At 46.8% G+C, this 23,079-nt stretch overlaps 1 protein-coding gene and 2 long non-coding RNA genes across 5 annotated transcripts; 2 read left to right on the top strand and 1 right to left on the bottom strand.

The window, feature by feature from the left end:
- Positions 1-351: 351 nt before the first annotated feature.
- On the top strand, positions 352-4,030 carry LOC120666137. 3 transcript variants are annotated; one of them, XR_005671584.1, is made up of 4 exons: positions 352-1,176; positions 1,356-1,401; positions 1,670-3,777; positions 3,906-4,030. It is a non-coding gene; the product is annotated as an uncharacterized LOC120666137 (long non-coding RNA). The 3 variants fall into 3 exon arrangements; XR_005671582.1 differs by having other exon boundaries at positions 1,356-3,777; XR_005671583.1 differs by lacking the exon at positions 3,906-4,030 and having other exon boundaries at positions 1,356-3,879.
- A 3,819-nt stretch (positions 4,031-7,849) lies between these two features.
- Positions 7,850-9,017, top strand: LOC120663339. The gene is made up of 2 exons (XR_005670481.1): positions 7,850-8,153; positions 8,726-9,017. It is a non-coding gene; the product is annotated as an uncharacterized LOC120663339 (long non-coding RNA).
- A 12,224-nt stretch (positions 9,018-21,241) lies between these two features.
- LOC120667873 lies at positions 21,242-22,836 on the bottom strand. The gene is made up of 6 exons (XM_039947864.1): positions 22,789-22,836; positions 22,398-22,696; positions 22,170-22,316; positions 21,850-22,045; positions 21,664-21,756; positions 21,242-21,499 (listed from the first exon to the last, which is right to left on the bottom strand). The coding sequence occupies exons 1-6, from the start codon at positions 22,834-22,836 to the stop codon at positions 21,242-21,244; spliced, it is 1,041 nt and encodes a 346-aa protein (XP_039803798.1).
- Positions 22,837-23,079: the final 243 nt, after the last annotated feature.

Here is a 23,079-nt window from a genome sequence, read left to right as displayed (position 1 = left end):
TTGGACGGGGCGCACCGTGCACCCCGACATCAAAATTTTTTTTGATGTAATTTTTTTCAATTGATTTTTGCACAATTTTTTTCTCGTTAATTTTTTCCTATCTCTTCAGAATTTTTTCCATCTCTCTCAATTTTTTTCTTGAAATTTTTTATCTATCTAAAATTTTTCTTGAAATTTTTTCTCTCCCCCTGAAATTCCCCTTGAAATTTTTTCTATCTCTCCGGAAATATTTTCTGAATTTTTTTCTAAACCTTTTTTATCACAAAATGACCAAAAATTACTAAAAAACGGTCGGGAGATCGACTCAGAAGCCCTCCCTACGGTCCACGGTAAACTAGCGAGACCCAAACACGTTCCCATCCCTGCTTCCCGCACCACTCCTCTGCCCCCGCGGCCCCCGTCGCCGCGCCACTCCTCCGCTCCAGGCCCGCACCGCCATCGCCGGGGACGAGGTCGCCTCCCTCCGCGCGCGCCGAGGGAGGCGCCCAACTTCCCTGCGATAGGAGGGGAGGGGCGTGGGCGTCCCCAAGGAACCCGCAGCTTCACGCGTCGCCGCCGTGGAAGGAGGCAAGTTTGCCCAGCGACGGGAGGGGGGAGCGGGAGCGCCCGCAGCTCACGCCCGTGCGCCTCCCCCTCGCTGCACCTCCTGCCGCCGCCCGCTTTCCCCTCTAGCCAGAAGGGGCCGCTCCTGCGGCCGCAGCGCCGGTGCGCCCGCAGCTCCGGTTGGCGATGGGGCTGGTCCGTACGCCGTCGCAAGGGTCGCTCGCGACCAAGTCCCCGTTACCCACGCCCACGCCACTGTCGCCGCTGACCCCGCGCCCGCGGGCAACAAGAGCAGCCACAGCACGCCCAAGCAGTGCGCGGGGGTCTGGAAGCCGTGGCCCGCGGCCGCGGCCACACACGCCCACGCCACCGGCGCCGCTGAGGTGCTGACCCCCGCACCCGCAGGCAACAAGAGCGGCCACAGCACGCCCAAGCAGCGCGCGGAGGTCTGGAAGCCGTGGCCACTGCTGCACCGACGAAACGACGATCACTGTGCCGCACTTCGACCCGTCGAGGAGGGCGTCATGTCGCCCCTGCGCCTCGGAAGACACATCTCGATCACCAGCAGCAGCAGCACGCAGCACGCCACTTGTTCTCCTTAGCAGCACGCAGCGGACGCAGCCTCATGTTCTCGTGAGTCCCGCATTCTTTCATCCTCTTGATGAACATTCTGAATGTCAATGCTTGGCTACTTGCTTGTTTCAGTTCTAATAGTTGCAATTTGATTTGTTTCAGTTTTAAGCACAGCGAAACGCTAGCCATATGATACATATGATTTTGTACTGAGCTCCATTGATTTAAAATTAATGCAGGGATGCAATTAACCTTATGATGAATGCATGGATGAGCAAGGACAAGGTATTATGAACTTTGTGCCGTGTTGGCATCAGCCCTGTACATTTATGTATTTAGACTTTCAGTCACTGGATACGTTAATTGTGCTATACAGTGCAGAAAATCATGATGGCAGTTTGAAAATTTTGAATGTCTGAATGTAAAGCCATATCGTCCATATTTCTGTAGCAGAAACCAACTATGCACAAACGTCTCAGAATCTGAAACAATTTCTTCGGCTCACTGCATATTAACTAACTGTCTATGCTTCTGCATTTTTTTTCTTTTTCAGGCTACGATGGCTACCATCACATGCATTATCTAACTGGTTACTTTACAAAATATCATGATTAGTTTTACCTATGACCAAGTGATTTTCTAAATATCTTGCTCTTCCAGTTATGTTTGCTGCTTTGTTTTAATCGCCCTGTATTGTTTTCTGACATTGAGGCGCAGGGCTTTGTTCAGATATACCTTACCTACTCAGGTAATTGCAAAACAATTTGACAGATTTGCACACTCATGCTATCCTAAGGGAACATTTAAATTAAAGAATGAAATATTGGGAGGACTCACTGTTCTTAAGAATTGAATATTATATATGTTCATAAGGTGAAAATCCATGAGATGGGGATGCATTCTATATATACTAGGGTTGCTTGTTTGCCTTTTCCTCACACTTAAATTCAGGCAACAAGTAGCAACAGATATGGTTATGGTTGCTTTGTTTCTGCATGCTAACCTGAATATTGTCACTTGATTAAGTTGTGGCCCAATTTCGCATGTTCATCATATTATTGTTTTTAGGGTAAAATGACTGAATTTTGGGTGAGAGCTTTCTCGATATGAGATCATTCTCCTATTTTTAAATTTTATATCATGTCCTCTCTTTTTATCTGGCAAGCATAAGCATACAAGGAAACATAGAAGATATTTCTAGGACATTGTTCCAGAACAAGGAATGGAGATATGAAAGAGTACTAGCAAACCTGGTAATGAAGTTAGAGAATCCAAGCTCATGAATCCTATTTTGTTTTTGTTCCAATAGATTCCAAAACCAGTTCTTGTTAGCAAATTTATAAGCCTTGTGCCAATAAGACTTTAATTTTTGGGTAATGGAGAGGCTCGGTTTGTTTTGCAAATAGGATAATCATTTCATTTTACTAACAAAAAATATGATGATGGCTTAACAAAATATATCAGTGACAATGCATGAAACATGAAGTCTACTTTTGAAGCAATAGATTTTACTGATTTGAGTACGTGATGTTCAGTTTACAAATGCTAGGATCATTTTTTTTGTGCTAACCATCGTTAAAAAGTGAATTTTTCATTCAGATATGCAATGCTTTCTGAAACAGACCCAGGCTTGAGTTATCAAATCAAACACTAAAATGTTGATCTGTCAAATTAGTTAATACTTTGTTGTAATTTCTTCAGTGGATATTCAGAGCAGTCAAGGATTCTTGCTTAAACAAAAATTACATACTTTAAGCTGCCTCCAACGTTGTATATGTTTGTTGCTGAATTCCTTGTTCCCTTTTTGAATTGGATTGACACGTCTTCTTTCCAAAGTTTTAGACAGTTACAGACCACAAGCTATTGTAGCAAGCAATTCAAACAAAGAAAGGCAAGATGTATAATAGATATAAGAGGGATGCATGTTTCCAAGCATTTGCCTGTTTAAGGCTTATAAAGATCATGCAATATTTTTTGAGGTCGTGGCAAGGGTGTACAGGCTACGAGGGAATGCCATTTTAAATATACCATGTAAACTATATTATTTACCTTTTCTAAAGTAAGCAAGGTGTGCAAGACCTGGTTAGGTTTGATTGCCTGATGTCCATATATATGAAAAATATATGTTAGGATCAATATACTTTGCTAATCATTCTAATTTTGTCTCTCTGAAAATTGAATAAATTCTTGATTCATGACACTAAAGTTTGTCTGACTCTAATCAATATATGTTATAGTGCAGGATCTTTGGTTCAGAAATGATAGTCTTGTTTGCAAAATGGTAAAGGAGCACGAACGACAAGTGGCTACTGCTCTGTGTTCTTTATTATTGGGCAAGCAAGTGGCGAGGTATCCGAGGGCCATCTATGGATCCTCAACATTAATTAGATAATGGTATTTATGTCCAGATGAATGCATTAGTCCAATTTTATTAACAAAAAAAAAGTTAGATTATCAAGAAGAAGTGTACAAGTCCTGCGTATTTATAGATTAACCTTCTCAGCTTTTTAACACAGTTCTAAGAATCCAGTTGATTATAGTTGTTCACAAGCATGTATGATGGTATATTCTTGGAATTTTTTTTGGCAAAGGGTGAGGAGGAAAATTTCTGAGAGAACTAGCTGGTCTGCTTGGTGTTTGGTGAAGATAAATAACCCTAAGGTAGTAGGGTACATGACTATGCTTCTATTATTTTTTAAATACATTTCCTCTACATCATGACGTCAATATAACTTGCAACATTAAGATCATATTTTTTTGTAATTATTTTCTCATATGCCTTTATGTAGGTGATTTGTGGTTTTACTTAGCATCATTCCTCACTCAGAGTGCTTCAGCTACATTACACTATTGTGTAGACACATCATGTGACAGAACCGCCAAGTTAAACGGCTTAATTAAGCGTAATGGCCATCATTTGAACGCATCAGGCGCATTAGCTTAATTAAGTGTAACCTGACAGCCTGTTTCCAACCCACAGGCCGATCGAAACACACCAGAAGTCTCGCGCGACGGCGAGCACAGACGGTACCAGCATAATATAATTTCACAAAAATAGATAATAACATAAATATTTACAAAATAGCTTTAAATTTAGAATTTACATAAAATAAATGACAGCAGCGGAAGAGAATATGACCTGAGAGAAGAAAATTTGATTGAGAACCAATAAAACAAAACAATAACTATGAACACGTGAGGACGTCACATCGAGCCCACTGATGCGAATCCTGCTTAGCTTCTATACCTGAAACAGGGTAAACAACAAACCCTAAGTATACTAATACTCAGCAAGACTTACCCGACTTTTGGGTATACCTAGCCCACATATCTAGACATGCAAGGCTTTCTGGCTAGTGGATTCATTTGCAGAAAAGCATATAAGGGTAGATCCTTAATTTCAAAATTTTAGCTCCAAATTATAGTTATAAAGTTGCTACATATCTATGATTTGCATATCTATAACAATCAATATGAAAACATAATTGATTAAATAGCATCAACATGTATCAAAACATTTCATTTCATTTCCTTACTACGATGTGACTCGGAGATCAAGGTGCTCATGTCCGAGAGCGACTGACGGCGAATCGATCCGATTTAACCTTGCAAGGTGGACCTAACCAACACGGCACGTATTAGCCCCGTCGGACCATACGGACCAACCATTCCCCTCCCCGCCTCGAACTACAGGACCGCCCCACCAGCGTATAGTCAGCCGAGCTCAACGAGAGACCACCAAAAGTAAATACAAGCATCCCAATTCTCCGCGACTACTCGACTCGCCCTAAGGGGTGGGAAGGAGTCCTGTACTTTCGAAGTAAGGCAATACTCGGCTTACCGGTTTCGACTACCTCCTACTCCCGGCATGTAGTTAGTACAATTCAAACATGATCAGCAGGGCCGACAACTGTACGGTCCTTAACCGACACAGACGGGGCTAGACAGTTCCCGTCCGGTCTCCAATTCCTTTCCTTTCCTTCATATTCCAATATTCCATAACCAAGTCATAAAGACATCCTATATCTCGCGAGTAACAGTAACTTACTCGACTTCTACCGAATCCTATTTTTAGCATGGCAAGGATAACGACATACACATACTAGTATTCCGACCAATGGAACCTAGGAATCATGCAACTAGGGTTTCATCCAACGCCTAGAAACTTAATGCATAAGCAAGTAAATACATGTATAACATTTCATAAATTAAAATAATAGGTTATGCTCCGGGGCTTGCCTGGGGTTAACACTGAGTCAGTGTTAGTTAGATGATACTCGCTTGGCAAGTACCTTCCTTGGGATCATGCACATCGGAATCCATCCATCCATCTTCTAGACGTGTCCACCATTCACCGTCTTCTGTCTCAGCTTCAACGTGACATCCTTCACGTGATTCATCTATCGTACCTAAATGAAATGCAGCAATGCATATGTATAAATGCAAAGTTCCGAGTTGCTCAATAATATAGATGTTATTATTTTTCCTTCACAATAAAGTTGTAGTCCAACATGATGTGAGTTTGGAGAGGAAACTTATCAATTAATATTTCCTGGGCAGTCATTTATAGAGTAGTTATTTAACACAACTTAGTTCATAAAGTCAAAGTGGGGTTTTCATTATATACCAAAATATACAAAAGTTATTTCTTCTAACAAAACTAAAGATAACATGCTTTGTCCAAAACTATAATTACCCATAGCTCATGGGGTTGAAATTCTGCTGCAAGGAACAAAACTAAAGTACCAACTTACAATAAAATTTTCAGCTATTTTCATGAAGCAGATTAAACATGAACAATAAGTTAACCAACTTCTGCTGGGATAAAGATCTATTTTTATAGAACAAAGTAGGAAGTTATTGATTCTCAAACTTTACATGTAGGTTCATCTACTCAAAATCAAGCTCTAGTAAAACTATGAGATTTTTCTAATGAAGGAAACTAGGGTTTTTGATTTACAAAGTTTATTCATGATTAAATCAAAAGGACTAGTTATACCATACTAAAAATTCCCAAAATTTTTCTATAGCATCTATAAACAATGTTAAGACTGTAGTAAAAATTTCAGCTCAAGAAAACTAGTATAGAACCCTGTGGATTTAAATCTATTTAACATAGGTATAAACCAAGATCTAATGAAACCTATAGCTATATTTGTCAAAATGTCTTCAAATTTTTACAGTAATCTATTCATCTATGGTGTAGCACACTGTCCAAAAACTAGCCTTAGTTCATGGGTATAACTTGAGATCCATACAAATGTGGATTAAACTAATATTTAATCTAGAGATAAAACTATTGGTCAAATGCAAAAATGGATGTAACAAAAGTTGTAGGTCTTGCTTCAAGGATTCCAAAACATTTTAGTTTTCATTTTTTATGATTTTTATATGATTTTATATGGAATTTACAAGTTTGCTATTTTTGAAAACAAAAGGAAAAGAAAATGAACTTTTGCATCTAGGCCCCTGGATTTCTGTTTCCTTCTCAACGTGGGTCCCTGCCCGGCTTGGGAAACAGAGGAGGGGTGGGCGGCCGTTTTTTGGCGAGGGGGAAGTTGGGGAAAAGGTTGAGGGGGCTCGTGCGCACCTGTGGGTGGTGGTTTGGGGGCTCGGGGTGGTCTGTAGTGGTGGCACCGCGGCGAGCGGCGGGCCGGCGGCGAACTGAGCCGCGGCGGCGGCACTCCGGCGAGGTGTGGAGAGGGCGGCTGGGCTGGGAAGGTTCAGCAGGGCCGGGCGAAGTGGAGGCGCTCGGCGGCACGGCCCAGAGGCGCGTGAGCGCGGCTCGCGGCGAGCAGCAGCTTGTCGACGGCGGCATGGCTCGAGAACGAGCGCGGAAACAACGGGAACGTGTAAGAACGAGGAAAGCACAAGCATCAGTGAGTCGAGGGGAGTCGATTTCTATACCTAGGTTGGATGGAGAAGGACCGGAGGTAGGACTTCGACGGTGAGGGCGGAGGTGCTGTCCATGGTGGTCTGATGGTCGGGAAATCCTCGATTCCCGGCCGTGCGACGGCCGGAACTCGGTTTTGAAGGGCGGGGAAGGGAACTAGGGAGGTGGTGAATGGCCTGGGGGTTTGGTGGAGCTCGGGGCGAGCTCGGACGGCGGCTCGGCGTGGAGGTGCGGGCGGCGGCCATGGCGAGCGGTAGCGGCGTGGCCGTTCTGGCCAGCGCAAGACCAGACGGCGACGCTATGGGCGGGGCGAGCATCAACGTGGCCGATGCAGCGGAAGGAGGGGACGGCACGGCATGGCGGGGGCGCGTGGCGCTCTGCGTGCGCGAGCGGCGCCGTGGCCAATTTGGCCACGGTGAGCACGCACGGGAGAGAGGGAGCAAGCTACACGTGGGCTTGATATTTTTGACTCCATTTGAATCTTCAAATTTCGTTTAAGACTCCTAATTGAGGGCTAATTGAGGGGTGTTACACATCACCCTTCCTTGTAGTCATTCAGGTTTTCCCAGTAGCAATTGAGGTCGAATGGATGGATCCACTTGAAAAGCTGATGGAAGAAGAGGCTGTCATTACCATTTTACCATGCTCCAGCAGTCTGTCGCAAATGATGAATAAGATTTTGAGACATGTATGCAGGGTGCTTCAAAGTTGGACCTGATATCTCCTAAAGTAGTCTTAATTGAATGGCGGTCAATCAAGATACTGCTAAAAAAGATTACTGGTATTGATTAAAAAAAAAGGAAGGGGCCCATAAAGGGTCCATAATTTTTTTATCAACCGGCAACCAGGTCTGCGCACGGGAGATCCGGTTCTGTTGGTCTGGTAAGCTAATTTCCTGTTCATTCTTGTTTATCCAAAAATCCCCCGGTTCTTTCGCTGCCCCTGCCTCCCCTGCAGATCCATTCTTCACAGAAGCAGGATATATACGCTCCAATCATCCACCGGCGAGGCGGCGGCGTCCTAGCTCCGTCGATCTCCTTGATCAGCTGGTGCCACCGGTGGGCCAGATCGTCGCGACTGCCGCAATCCTAGTGCTTTTGTGACCTGACCGTCCTATTCAGGCCAGCAAGCACAGGCCGCCAAGGTGAGCTGCCGCAAAATTATCTGTACCCATTAAATCTTAAGTCGATTCCCTTTGATTAAGAGCCTATTCCTTTTGGACTATGATTATTGCTTCACCGTAAATCCATTCTCGTAGAACTTCTCCCTTGTTCTGTTTAGCCACGAGGAATTGGGAATTTCTTCGTCAATCTAATCTAAAAAAAATAGATACTGGCAGTGGAAGGTTTCATTGTTTCGTGTGTGTTTTTAAATTTCGTGAATCTAAATTTTCTGAGTTTTATGGTAACTTAGATTGCTCTTATAGTAATCCTTTGTTTCAGTTCTCTTAGATGATCAGGGGAGCATGTAAACTTGTTCTTTCAGTGCCTAGGAGCTAATTTCCTTTAGTACTATTTTGCTAGTTTTAATGTAAACTCTGGACTAGTGCGTCCAGTAGACAAAAACAAAGCTTATGACTTACGAGGATCACTATGTTATTGGCAAGCTAGAGCTCCCTTTCTTATAGCCATATATGTTATTCCCGTTTTTGCTCAGTCCTACTTGTTATTATACATGTACATTTGTTCTAATTTTCATTCTCCACTACAAATCCAGGAGAAGGGGCCCCTTCAGATTAGGTCAGAGCTCCTCTTCTACGTGCCTTACAACCCACTAAACACAGATCAAGAAGCTTCCAGCTAGACTTGAGGCGCAGAAGACAAGATCTTGATGTCATGGTGTTCAAATTAAATAAATGGAGACATCGTATCTTATCTCGTATATTTTGTTTCTATTTCATTCTTTGGAAAAAGATGGATTGATATTTATGTCTTGCGATTCACCTAATCGATGTGCCATGGTATACTATAATTTGTGTTATATCCTACTCTTATTTTGCATTGTGTTACATCATGTGGTTCCTCGGAGCACCTTGACGCTAAATCGTGCCTAGCCAAAATTATGGTAAAATCGGGTTATGGTAAATTATGACATGTACAATGGCACACATCAGTTCTAGCAACTAGATCATGGTAAAATGATCTATTTGTATACTGCCTAATTGTCCTGGGAACTGCTTGACGCAAATTGTTGCTACCTCCTTCCTAATTACTGTATATTGAATTATAACACGTACCTGACTTTATAGTAAATATTGATAATAATATTTTATAGTAAACTGAAAATAATACTGACCGCCAATACAAACAAATAGTAAATCTGTCCAAAATTATCAAATTTGTAGTAAGCTGTGTCCTATCGTAAGTCATCATGTAATAAATCTGATCTGATGTATTACTTAGAGATTGCCGTAATTCATATGTACTGCAAATAGTGAACTCTGGTATACTCCACTTAGGGATGGTCGTAATTCATATGTACTACATAGAGATTGTCGTAATTCATATGTACTGCAAATAGTAAATCTGATATGCTCTTATAGTAAACTCTAATTCGTATTACTTGAGCCATTCTCGTAACCATTGCGCACTGGCATGCACTACGTGTGGAAAAAAAATACCGTAGCATACTGACATGCACCGTGTAGAAAATAATAGCTAGGCGACATGCATGAAGTAAATGCAACGGTAATCACGGTCATTTATTAGAAATAAAAAAGCTGGCCGGCTCGTGCAGGTGCAGCTTATAACAATGCGGCTCGCTCACCCTGGATGGCTCTCAGGCTACCTGCACTGGTGTGCGGTAAAACTCCCTCCTTTTGCAGGTAGAGTAAAAAACGTCTGCAGCGGCATACGCTACGGGCTACGCTACCGAAGCGTAACATCCTCGTTGCGCCAAATCAAGAGGAGGTAGCGGGGGACGCTACCGCACCGACCTGGCGTGGGGCTCGCGTCCCCGCGCGCCTTCCCAACGGCTGCGGGAAGCTGCGGCCGAGGGCGCGCCGGCGACCGGACCGCCGTCGGAGGGGAAGGGGCGAGTTGCTGCCGGAGGAGGGGAGGGGTGCCGGCGGCGGGGCCGCGGCCGAGCTCCCGCGCGCCCGCGCCCGTCGCCGCCTGCCCGGCCGCTCACCACGCCATGGCCGCCCCTTGCCCCGGCCGCTGCCGCCGAGGTCCTTCGCGTTGCTCCGCCCGCCGCGCCACTGGGGAGTCGAGCCATGGACGCGGCAGCCAGCCCGCTCGCACGCCATGGCCTCCGCGACGCCACCGCCGCGCGCACCGCTGCGTCTCCGCCGTGCCACGCACCGCCGCCCAGCCCTGCTCGCCGCGACCCAGGAGAGATGGGGCGGTGCGGCTCGCCGGCACCCAGGCCATCGGACGTCGCCGCGCCAAGCCCCGACCGCCGCGCGCAGGGGTGGGAGGGAGCAGGGGGGCCGGCGCGGAGAGGGAGGCCCCCGCTCGCCTCCGCCGCCTGCTGCCGCGCTCCGCCCTACCCTGCTCCTCCGCGCCGCCTGCCGCTGCCATGGCCGCCGCCGCGGGTCTCCGCCGCCGCCCGCGGGCCTCCCCGTCGCCGTCGCGCAGGTGCACGAGGGAGGGGCCGGCCGCCGTGGACTTGAGGCTGCGGGAGGGAATGGAGCATGGCCGGAGAATGGCGTCGGGGGAGAGGGAGGCCGGGTCCCGCCGTCACTCCCGTGGCGCGCCGTCGCGGCCACCGCGCGCCGTTGCGGCCCGGCCGCCGCGGGCCCGCCGCGCAAGCCGCCGCGCGCACGCTCGCCGCGGCCGCGAGCTCCGGCCGCCCTCGAGCCCTACCGCGGCCGCTCTGCCGCGCGCGGGCCGGGTCGCCGTGCCTCGCCGCTCCCAACCCCGGCCGCCGCGAGCGCGAGCAGTACGCGCGCCGCCCTGCGCCATGGCCGCGGCCGCGCGCGCGGCCGGGGGAGATGGCCGGGGAGCGGCCCCCTTGCCAGAGGCGGAGAGGGAGTCGAGGTGGTCGAGCGCGCGAGGCAGAGAGGGGTCGAGGTGGTCGATGGACAACGCCGGCGAGGGAGGGGGAGGGAGGCCCGAGGCCGGAGCTCTCCGGCCGGCCGCTAGGAGCAGGGGAGGGGGCGATACGGGTTGGGGAGAGAGAGAGGAGGGAGGGAGGAGAGAGAGTGGGGAGGGAGTGGGGTATAAAAATTTCTGACATGTGGGTCCGTCTCTGGTAGTTAATATAGAGTAAGTATGGGTGCAGAGAAACTAAATGTAAAGAAAAGAATTTTGATGACTAGATATGAATATTTTTTTTAGAAGATGATTTTAGAATATGACGAGTGCGGATAGCCTCATGCGAATGGAAACTGAGCAGGCGGAACATTAACTCCTGATTAAACACGAGGGGGAGCGGATGCGCATCTGGTGCGTAGAATAGAATAGCTACAGAATACTCTATTTTATAGTCGGCTATAGAATATAGCCTCTCGTATATATTAGGAGCCAGGGCTTCCAATAACTAACGGAAGCCCCGACCAACCAGAGCCAGCCCCACGTGCACAAACTGGACCAGCTCCCCCCTCCATCCCCCATCCGATATATATATATACACACACGGACAACCCTACCCACCCCCTTCCCTCTCCCAGCCGCCACCCCCACCCATCCCCCCGCGCGCGCATCAGGGCACAGGTGGGCCCCCCGCGGCAGCGGCACCGGCACCTCCCTCTCCGACTATGTGTAGCGATCCCGGATCCGGCAGCCACCGGCGGCATGCAGCGGTCACCCTCCCCCAGCGGCGTGCAGCGCTACACCTCCCGGCGGCGCGGTCGGGGAGGAGGGAGGCGGCAGCGCGACGAGCAATCAGGCGTCCAGAGGCCGCCTGCGAGGGGGCTGCCGTGAGGAGCAGGGGGCAAAGGAGGCCACTGCGGCATGCTGCAGCACAGGGAGGCGGCCGGCTGGCCGGCCGCTAGCGGCGGCAGCCTGCCCAACAGCGCCTGTCCGACGGCGCTGGAACTGCCCATGGACGACCAAACGGCCTTTGCATGTCGGGTGTTCGACCATATGCCCCTTAGGCGGCAGCTCGTCATACCATGGATTGCTTTCTTTTTGGTTTCTATGCGGAAGAAATATTGTTTCTAGATGTGCATCCTCTCTGCTTCCTTTCTATGATTTTTGTTTCAAAACACTGATTCTTGCTTCCTATGCTTCTATATAGGATTCTATGCTCGGTGGAGCTACCGACGATAGTGAGCAGATGGCGAGGAGGGGACAGGAGAGCGGCGGATTCGCGACGAGCATCTTGTTCCCCATCCCCGCTTGGAGTTCAAAATTTCTCCTTTTTTCTGCAGGGATGCATAGTGGCATTTTCTATGACATGTACTTTGGGTTTCTATGACTTACTGTTGCATTCAATCATGTACAAATTCAACTAGCATTTTCTATGACATGTACAGTGGGTTTCTATGACTGTTTACCGTTTGCATTTAACCGTGTACTGATTCAACTGTGTTGCTGTAGATATGAAAATTGATGGTGGAATTAGTTGCTCTATTTGTTCCTCTTTTTCTTTGTCCGATTGAAGTTTAAATGTTCAAATGTGTATGATTTTTTGAGTGTAGCTCTATGATTGTCGTCTTCTATGACATTGTTGTTCATGTTTCTATGACATTGCTCGGCTTCTACGCCAATGTTGATGTGTTTCTATGCCATTGTCCAGTTTCTATTGATGTGTTTGTATGCCATTGTCCAGCTCTATGATTGAAAACCATTTGTGAAAATCAGTTGCGAACTGGATATCCGAGTGAAGAGTTATCATAAAAAAAACCCGCGTGGAAACCACTTCTCTCTCTCGCTGGCGAGATAGTTTTAGATCTACTAGCATCCAATGGTTGTCACCACTGCTTTCTATGATTGTCACTACTGCATTTTATGATCACCACCGGTGAATTTAAAATTATGTTGTACTAGCTCTATGATTGATGCTACTGTGCATAATTTTTGAATGTGTGTATACAAATTTCTGCAGAGGATGTCTGATTACATGTCAATATTCATACGTGTTATGTCTGGTTTTATGCGTGTATGACCCATATCGCTACTTTCTATGACATGTATATAGTATAAACTGCCATCTATGACCTTTCTATGCCTTGTATCCCTGTCTTCTATGATCTACACGACAGTGTGATCTCTATGGGTCAATAAGATTCGAAGTTCAAATTCTATGAGCCAATTAGATTCAAAATTTAAATTCCCCATCCCCCTAGTTGTTATATGCAGTTCTATACATTTTTCTATGCCTCTGCACACATGTTTCTACGAGTGCACACTTATGTTTCTATGCCATGTTTTTAGGACAAATGCATCTATGACTATAACTATGAGTTTCTATGACTTGTATGACATGTATACTCTGCCTTCTATGATTCAAATTTTAATTTGTAGCAAAAGTGAGACGGTGTTCATGCCGGACTTTTATGACCTGTGTTGCTGCCTTCTATGACTCTGCATAGAGCATAAAATAATTTGCATCATCGCTAGCTTCTATGACCTGCCCTCTATGACTTGTATCGCTGCCTTCTATGATATGCTACTGTGATTTCTATGAGCCAACTATATGCAGAGGGTATTTTGTGCCTCTGCACATATGTTTTTATGACTGCAGGCATATGTTTCTACGCTATGTTACAGGACGCATCTATGACTATAACTACAGGTATCTATGATGCCTAGATTTAAATTTCAATTTTTTTTCAAAAACAATTATTCAAAGTGGATCTCATATGATGCAAAAAACACCAATAATCTAGTGGTGAAAACCGTTTGCGAACTAGATATCCGAGTAAAAAATTATTGTGAAAAAACCAATATGAAAAAAAATCATCTTTTTACTCTCTCTCCCTCCCTTACCTGCGCATGCAGCGGATGCGGCTGGCAGCGCATGCGCGTGGGGGCCCAGCGCATGCCGCGGCGCATGAGACATGCGTGGGGTCCGACGGGACCGCGTCAGGTGCCGGGGGGGGGGGGTTGGCACGCTTGTGGGTAGGGATGAGAACGGACGGAAACGGGCGGGAAAACCTCTCAACCATTTCCGTTTCCGTTTTTTTATTACGGGAAACGGGAGCAGGAGCGGAATAGCCGGGTACGGAAACGGGATATAACGGTTACGGAAACGGGCGGGAACCGGAAAATCTACCGGAATGCATTATTATTTAATCACCATTCATTTTGCATGAATATAACATTGGACACTCCTTTACACAAGTTATTTTTTTAAGAAATATGATCAATGTTTCTTGTTTCCTATGATTAAACGGTGAAGTACATGTATTGATGTTGAGGAACATGAGAGAAAATATGGTGTACTTATTATTATTTTTCCGGATTTTATAAATACAGAACTAATACGGGATTATTCCAGCTAAAAATGGGATCCCACAAATACGGGCGGGATACACCCCTTCCCGCTTTATGTCCCATTTCCGTATTTTTCCGTAAATACAAAATCAGATGGAATAAATATAGAAATACTAACGGGGCGAGATGGGAATTTTTCCGTCCGTTTTCATCCTTACTTGTGGGGGACGCCGGGGGCTGGCTCTGGTTGACCGTGGCTTCCATTTGTTATTGGAAGCCCTATATATATATATATATATGAGAGTGGATTTGCTGCAACGGGTGGCCGCTGCCCACCCGCGTAAGTTCAGCGTCAGGAACGGTTTAGCTTTCTGACATTGTACTTCCACGGATTCAGTCAGTGCGCCGGTAGCCTGCAAATCCGGCCTACCAGGGGCGTGTTTGGTTCCCTTTTGGGTACCGCCTGGCTCGGCTCTCGGGAGGCAGGCTCTCACGGGCCAGCAGCGAGCGAGCCAGGCTCCGGAGAAACGAGGTCCAGGTTCGTTTCCCGGGAGCCAGGCTGAGCGCCAATTTCTGCACGGGAAGGCGCGAGTTAGATGGAGATGCAAGCAACCAATCTCCCGTCAGTTGTATGCGCCGAGCCTGGCTCGCGTTGTTGCAGCCAACCAATCACTCATCGGGTGCATGCGCCGAGCCTGGTCAGGCCGCATACAAGCAAGCAAACACGCCCCAGATGTAGGGCCATAGGTTTATTCGGTGCAGGACTTGCTGGATTGCATGGTACGGAAGTACGCGCGGCGCATTGACTTTTCATTCATACCTGATAGGATACGTCGTCTGGGTTCATTAACTAATAGTAAATTCACGCCAACCAATACCTCTGGCTTGTTTCGTTCTTTCCCAACTTCATGTTAGCCTTTGGCTCCTGCTAGTCTGTTGTTGATGTATGGATCCATTCGTCCCCTCCTTAGTTCTCTTCTTCGTCCTGAGTTTCATTCTTGTTAACGGTGGTGGTTTGCCGGCTATTTTATTTGGGTTTGCTGTGGTTGCTGGGCTGTCCTTACTGGTGCACCACTTTTCTCTCTGCAACCGTGGTGTTTTGCCCCTCAGTTGCAGGAGAACGCACGCATTGCTTGCGGCTATTTGTGGCATAATTTGCTCATCACTTCCCTGTTGGAAGATTTACTACACTTTTTCAAAGCCTATCGCCGCTGCTTGCTTCTTCCTAGTCATCTGTTTGGATTTGTCTGTTGTGGTGGTGTATTCGTTATCTCTTTACAGCCAAACTGATCAAGAGCTGGCAGTTAGCACCACTGTTCATGTGGTTTGATAACTAGTGCAAAGGCGGCGAGTGTACTTGCTGTACTTGTCGTCCGTATACGAAAAATTTGGCGGCAAAATTCTCCGTTTCCCACCCTATGTCTGCCGGTAACAGCTAAGTAAAAATTCAGCTCCCACAGTCCCCCCCCCCAACTACAAATGCACTGCACCCGCACGGCGCCGGCATCAGTTGTATCCTTCCTTTTTCTGCTCTTTGGGCCTGGCAATGTGTTCCGAGCCTGATAGTGTTCGGTGAGTTTTTTTGTACCTTTACAGCTTTCCTTCACAACTTTTTCTCCTCTTGGTTGTTATGTAATCTATTGTTTTGTTCTTGCGTGCCCTGCAGGCTTCCTGCCTCTTGGAACTACGGCGCTATTGAGGGGGATAGGTCAATCTTTGAGCTTGAAGAAGGAAAAGTCTTTGACTCTCCGCAAGAGGGGTTTGAGTTCTTTAATATGTATTCGTGGGAGCTTGGTTTTGGGATTCGGTTTGGTCGCAGCCGCATCAATATTTCTGGCAGACGCACCAGACAGGATATCGTGTGTGCATGTGAGGTTAGCTAGCCTGATTCTTGTAGTTCAGTGTCCTTGCAATTTTCCCGTTTTTTATTCTGGGTAGTCTTTTTAGTTTCGATTTTTTCCAATATTTTCTGTAGGGTCGCGATGGGAGTCCGGATGCCAAGTCTGTTCATTGCGGATGTGCTGTTATGATTCGGCTCTTGCGCAAGGATGACGATTCGTGGTATATTAGTCGTTTTGTTTCCAACCACAACCATCCTTTAGCATCCACTTGCGGCGAACGGCGTCAGTGGAAGTCCCATAGCAGGATAGACCAAATGACGCGTGACTTAGTCAAGAATCTTAGGGCCAACAACGTCCAAATCTCTAGAGTTTGTTCGATTCTTGGGAGTATGCATGGTTCTAGCAGTTACATTCCTTTCAGCCGGCAGTCAATTAGGACTCTATGTGGCCGGCTTGCCCAGGAATCAATTGAGGGGGATATGAGTAACACACTGGGTCTTTTCACTTCCATGAGGGAACGTGACCCAGCAATGGTTATTAGGATGCAATTGGACGATGAAAAGCGGATCAAATCTCTGTTCTGGTGCCACGGTTCTAGCCGTTTCAACTACTCTTGCTTTGGTGACGCTATCACTTTTGATACAACCTACCGCACCAATTTGTACAACCTTCCTTTTGGTTTGTTCGTGGGTGCTAATCATCATTTCCAGACCATTATATTTGGAGCAGTTCTGCTCACGGAGGAGACGACGGATGCATTTCAGTGGACTTTCCGGACTTTTGTTGAGGCTATGGACGGACAACATCCTAGGACGATTCTGACAGGTTTGGAAGAAAGTTAATTGTGACTGTTGTGTTGTTGTTACTTTTGATTCTTTTGAGTGTGGGTGCAAAAAGGTTAATTTTGTTTTTTTATGCAGACCAGTGCCTGGTTATGAAAACTGCGATTGCTACGTAGCTCCCAACCAGTAGGCACCGTTGGTGCAAGTGGCACGTGTTGAAAAAGCTAAAGAGTCGCTAGGAGGCATTTACAGTAAGAACTCTACCTTTAAGAAGCAATTGCATGAGCTGGTTGATGAGATAGTTTCTATCCCAGAGTTTGAGACACGATGGGCTCAGTTAGTAGAGGATCATGGTCTTAGGGAGAACGAGTTTCTTGACCGCGCTTACTCTAATCGGGAAATGTGGGCTAAGCCCTATTTCACCGAGACTTTCTGTGCGGGGATGACTAGTACTCAACGTAGCGAGAGCGCTAATCATCTGCTGAAGACCTATATACCTCGGTCAGCTCCCATGCATCTTTTTGTGTCACAGTACAACAGGATGATCGCTGATCGTGAGGCCGACGAAGGAAAGGAGGAGCACGCCACAAAGCAGGTTACTATTTAAATATTTCGCGGGATTAGTTTGTTAATTTTCTTTTTCTCGACTTAAGCTCATCAAACTTGTTTGCCGCACTAGGTCCGCCGATGCCTGTGAGTTGGTGTTCCTCTCGAGTTACATGCTGCTCAAGTATATACCCGTGCTTTGTATGAGAGGTTTTCGAAGGAGTTATTTAAGTCAGGGAAGTTTGGTTGCGTTGATGAACCAGAAGGTGGTTCGTACAGGGTGATTTTGCTAGACTACGGTCCATATATGGACCACGGCATGGTTGAGTACCGTGTGGGATCGAACCCAACGTCCACAGATTTCTTTTGCCAGTGCAAACGTTTTGAGCATTGTGGAATTCCCTGCCGTCACATACTTAAGGTATACACATTTTGAAAAGCTGTTGTTTTGTTGATGGTTTGGTTTTGTTTTCATGTTTGGGTGTGAAAAATCTTCAGCTACTGATGTAGCTTATATTTTCTGTGATTGTACAGGTTCTGGTCCATCATGGCTTTACTGAGATTCCTCCTGGTATTTTGCTGAAGCGATGGACTAGGGAAGCCAAGGCTTTTGGTGATCCAAAGCTGGCAGCAGTTATCTCAGCGCAGCAAGCTACTGATCTTGATTTTTCTGGTATGCACACTTTACTGTATGCTGCCGCGATGGAGCTCGTTGGTCTTGCATCCACGTCAAGGCCAGCTTTTGAAATCGGGATGCAGACTTTGTCCCGTGGGAAACAAGCCATTACGGCCCTGTTTGGTTAGTACTAGCACAAGTAGCACAAAAATTTTGACTAATAATTAGGGGTACTAAATAAAAGTAATTTACAAAACTAACCTGGGAGAGTGTTCATCAAATGCATATGCCGTAGGGTAGTTGTACTCACCTTGTACGTGGGTCCGTATAATATTTTGTTTAAATTCTTTATTGATGACTTAAATCAGTAAACTTTTTGTTTTCCCAGTGTGATTGTGGGTTCTGGCAGTGGAAGGATATTGCGGACTGTGCTGGTGCCGCTACTTCTTCGCAAGGTGCACCTGAGACATCTCCTGCACTCGGCAATCATGGTCCCGTGGACGGCTATCCTTCCCAGTCTGCGACTCGTGCCAATGGGTTGGACGCACCAGCTGACTTTCGGGCCGAGGTTGATCGGCTACGGAGATAATACTTGGAATTAGAGGGAAAGATTTACCGTGCTTTTGTGTGTTGGTTTACGTTGGCGCTTGTTATTGTGTGGTTTGCAAGTCGTGTCTGATGATCTGTACTTGCTTGCCGTACTGCCTGGTCTTAGATCGGGGCATGCCTATGAGATGTTCAGTTTATTTCTTAAGGTTTTATATCATTCGCGTGTCTCACTTTGGTTGGCATTTATTTCGTTTTAATAAAATAAGATGTGAAAAGTGTACCCCAATGCCGTAATTAATGCTTTGATGTCGTGCACGATTTCAACGGCCCTCTGGTGCCGTGCGCGCTGGGCCTTCTGCAACGGAGCATGACTGCACGGGACTGCGCCTAACGGTCGATTTGCTTGCCGTGTTTTTTTTATTTGTCGATTTTGATTTTATGGGTTTTTCTAAAGAAATTTTGGAGAGAGAAAATATTGATGATGAAAATTTTGAGATAGACTATTTTTTGGTAACAATTTGAGAAGAAATCTGGAGACTACAATGTTGCATCTAGAACAAAAAAGAGGTTTGGTAAAGATTTTTTGTTTCCGAACAAAAAATGATTCGGTGCAAAAAAGGACCAAAACGAAAAAACATGGAGGACACCGTGAATATATTGCAAAAAAATAATAAAAAAATCGGAAACCCAAAAATCTTGCCGTACAGGTCGTCGCGTCTCGGTTCCTGGTACGATGGAGATGGGGCTTAGCTTGGATGAGACCGAACGCCGTGAAAGGAGCTGGTGCTCAGCCTCTGGATGGTGGCCGGAGCTAGGAGGGAAGCGGATCGTGGAGTCGGGGAGGCGGGACCTTGAGTAGGGGGATAGTAGGTGTGGCCGGCTGTCCACGGAGCCGCCGGTGCGGCTCACGCTCCTACCCGGACTGCTACCTGGCCTCAGCCTCCCATGGCCGCCGCCGGCCGAGGCTATCAGGAAAGACAAGGGGGGAACCAAGTCTCTGGATCTAAGAGACCAAGCGGAACGGTCAACAGTAGATGTGTAGTGGGACCAGCCATGTGTAGAGGGTAGGTGAAATTTGAAATTGATCGTGGGGAAGCAGGTTGCATGCAATCGAAATTTGTGCATCGGGTTCTGGGGCCCGGACGCTGCCACGTGATGGAATCGTGGTGACCGGTTTCCGCGCCGGGCCTCAGCGCCGTGCGACCGATTTAGTTGGTCAAGCATGTATCTATCTCTTTGGCCCTGATCGCTGTGCTGGTGCTGGAGGTTGCTGCTGGAGTGGTGTGAGAGGAAAACACTGTTGGCTGGCTGGTGGCTAGAGTCTGCTGCTGGAGTGGTGTGAGAGGAAAACACTGTTGCCTGTCATTGTGCGCAGACAACTTAGGTTGGTCAGCCGTCGCAATTATTGAAGCATTGCTACATAATGTTTGTTGGGTCGATCATTGACCTTTTTAGTAGGTTACTGCCAGCGCATAGGATACAACCTCGAATATAGGTGGTGATTGGGTGGTTTGTTTAGTCAACCATCGACACATGTACTCGGTCAATGGCAAGCGTGTGTAGGTAGTTGGTCCATTCTTATAGGGTTGCGTATGTCGTCCGAGCAATCAAGGAAGGTTACTTGAAAATTTTTGTAGGCCGATTTGGTCGGGTAAGTTTTGATGTAGTAGTTAACGATGTTAATCCATTTCGTCTGGCACCCAAGGTGGTGATCAAGCACTTAGCTATGTAGCCGGGCAGTAACTGGTGCATTCAGTTTCCCGTTAACTGATCAAATTTTTGACGCACTGAACCATTTGACAGGTGGTTGTCAAAACAGCGACCCGTTAGGAAGAGCATCAATGACTACATTTGACAATAAATTTCCAATTAAGCTTGCCAGGAAGAACCCACCTTGGTTGTCTGCTCAAGTGTCGGCTGATAAAAAAAAAAGAGATGGACCATTCTGTCGCTCGTGTTTTTTTGTGAGGTAGGACAAATAATTTTGGATTTGGGATTCCCAATGTAAGATCAACGTGAATCCAAAAGCGGTTGAATAAGGAAATATCTGCTGGTCCATACAAAGGCGTCTTGCGCCTGCTTACAAAAGCCGGTAGAGCCAAATGTTCTTGAGACGCATTACAAACAAGCATGGCAAAAGCAATTAATTAAAAGGACTACATCAGAAATGGAAGTTTCTTCCGGAAGTTGATGATCTGGATCATAAATCTCTTGCACTGGGCCTCATTGTGGTGGGGTTGGAAGTCTTTGCGGCAGGTGGGCACGGTTGCACTCCATGTGGATCAGGTCGTGCGCCAATTGCTTCCTAGTTTCGTATGCCGTGCGCTGCGTGCATTCAGTTAGTGAGATACATAAAGATTTAAAACGCAGGCGTGAATGGACTAGAAATAGAGATGGAAGCATTGAGTTGCAGCTAGGATTCTGACCTCGTCCAGCGTCACGATACTGACATTAACTTCCAGTGCGTACCACCGCATGCATGTGATCGTATAGATCCCGGTGTCCCATATGCAAAATGGCAATCGTAAGAGCCCCAGTAATGCTGGGTAACTGTTTCAGATGTTTACTTTATTCACTTACACCGAGCACTTTTCTTCTGGCATCATTTGTATGGTTACTTTCCACCTGTTGTTTTCTTCGGTTGCGACCCCCCTGACGCAGTCGAAGCATCTCATTGCTTCTTGGAGCACCTTCCTAGCTGTCATCTCATGCCACTGGGTGCTGATGGTCCCCCCTTCTTCCTTAAGCAAAGGGTCCATCACGGTGAGGGTCCTGCTTGCGATGTTGACGGCGTAGCATGACCAGCCTTGGCCGATGCGAACGGGTGCCAGTAGCTGAGTAACAAAATTCGGAAATTACGGGAAAAAAGTTGTGGTTGTTACAAGACGTAATAAAAAGTGGAACATGGATTAATGCAGACTGCAAAAGGATTGTATGCGGAAAAGGCAACATTGGATTTGGGACTGAAAATATAGAGCATGTAGGAAACAACATTTACTAGTGTGCATGTGCTTAGATCATATCCTATAGGGCTGCTTTTGAAGTACTGCAGGGACATGTGGCCTTCGTAGTTTGGCTGTGTTACATATGACTTCTCGAGGGCACAAAGCATGGTCTGATCGGTTAGAAAAATAGCATTATATGATTAGGGGAAAACAAAGCAAGAAAATGCAGGTACACTCACAGTCCATTCGGGCGGGATGTAGTGCCTTGCAGCGATATTGGCTCTGTGGGCCATCATGTTCCTCTCGAATTCCCTGAGCAAGCGGATAGTACCTCCCAAAATGAAGCTGTCAATCTCGACCGGTTTAAGGATCCCCTGCTTAATCTGGTTTCCAGTGATTTTAACTGGCAGCCTCCCCTTGACGTCGACCCAAATGCTGTAACGAATTATAGAGGAAATGATTTCAGGGTAAAAAAAAGGTGGATATTCAGGAAATGAAAACAAGAGAAGTTTGAGGTGGCAACATTGATCAGTGGGAAGTGTGTAGCGGCGAGCCATACCTGCTAAGTTCTTGTTTTGTTGCCATGTGGTTGATCCATTTCAGCGTATTGTCGCAGGACCTTTGTTCAAACTCTGCCAAAGAAGCCTTAAGCCTTGGTTGAAGCCACGCATCTTTCCTGATGGGCGTGGCATTGACCACAACCTCCCTATTTGAATAAACAACTGATTCTATACAAATTGATGGGATATAGCTACAGTTAAGGAATGTTTTGTGTTTTCGGTGTTACCTCTCCCTTTGGTGTGCCTTGTCCTTCCCCTTTGCTGATTTTAGCATGGCCAGCACGTCTTCTCCACTTGTCTCAGTGAGATCAACAACTTGTTCAGTATTTGGCGAATCTTCCTGCTGCCAAATGGATTTCCGTTTCTTGTTTTGGGCCAGCTTCCCTTCAACCTCATCCAGTTTCCCACTCATCCTGTCACACCATGACCGGATGGTTGCAATGCCGCCACGCATGCTGTTGATTGCTTCTTCCAGCTCTTGCAGGGCTGCGCTCGAGGTCTCAGTCCAAAGCTGGTTGATAGGTGCCTAATATTAGAAACAAATCCGCATGAAAATGTTGACCTGTCTTTCGGTAATGAACGATTGTGTAGTAAAAGAACTGCATGATTTTTGCTGACCTTGTTCCCTGCTATGCGGCCTTCCACTTCTATGGAGGTTTGTCGCATGGGTATCTGTGATTGGATGCAGTCCTCGTGAGGAATGAGAGTACTCTATCCTACCTATGATGAGTGGATTGTCAACCGTGCGGTGTGATCGTGCGCTTGGTCTTTGGATTGCAGGTACATGGGCATCGAGTGTCGACGGGGAGCTGCCGTGGAGGTGCTGTGGCCGATGGACCGTGCGGTGGACGGCGGTGAAGGGCAGCCGGGACCGGAGCTCGGACCGGGCGGCAGCTGTGGCGTCCACTC

Source organism: Panicum virgatum, chromosome 3N (assembly GCF_016808335.1).
Source record: "Panicum virgatum strain AP13 chromosome 3N, P.virgatum_v5, whole genome shotgun sequence".
NCBI lineage: Eukaryota > Viridiplantae > Streptophyta > Magnoliopsida > Poales > Poaceae > Panicum > Panicum virgatum.
Note: the sequence above shows the minus strand (reverse complement) of the source record. Positions and strands in the feature narration are given on the sequence as shown.

Bases quoted from the DNA above. Each gene is read 5' to 3' on its own strand.
- LOC120667873 (XM_039947864.1), bottom strand. From the start codon at position 22,836: ATGCGACAAACCTCCATAGAAGTGGAAGGCCGCATAGCAGGGAACAAG. The intron at 22,046-22,169 runs GTATGGCTCGCC...AATTCGTTACAG, and splicing joins ACAAAACAAGAACTTAGCAG to CATTTGGGTCGACGTCAAGG. The intron at 21,500-21,663 runs GTAAATGTTGTT...TTTGTTACTCAG, and splicing joins ATCTAAGCACATGCACACTA to CTACTGGCACCCGTTCGCAT.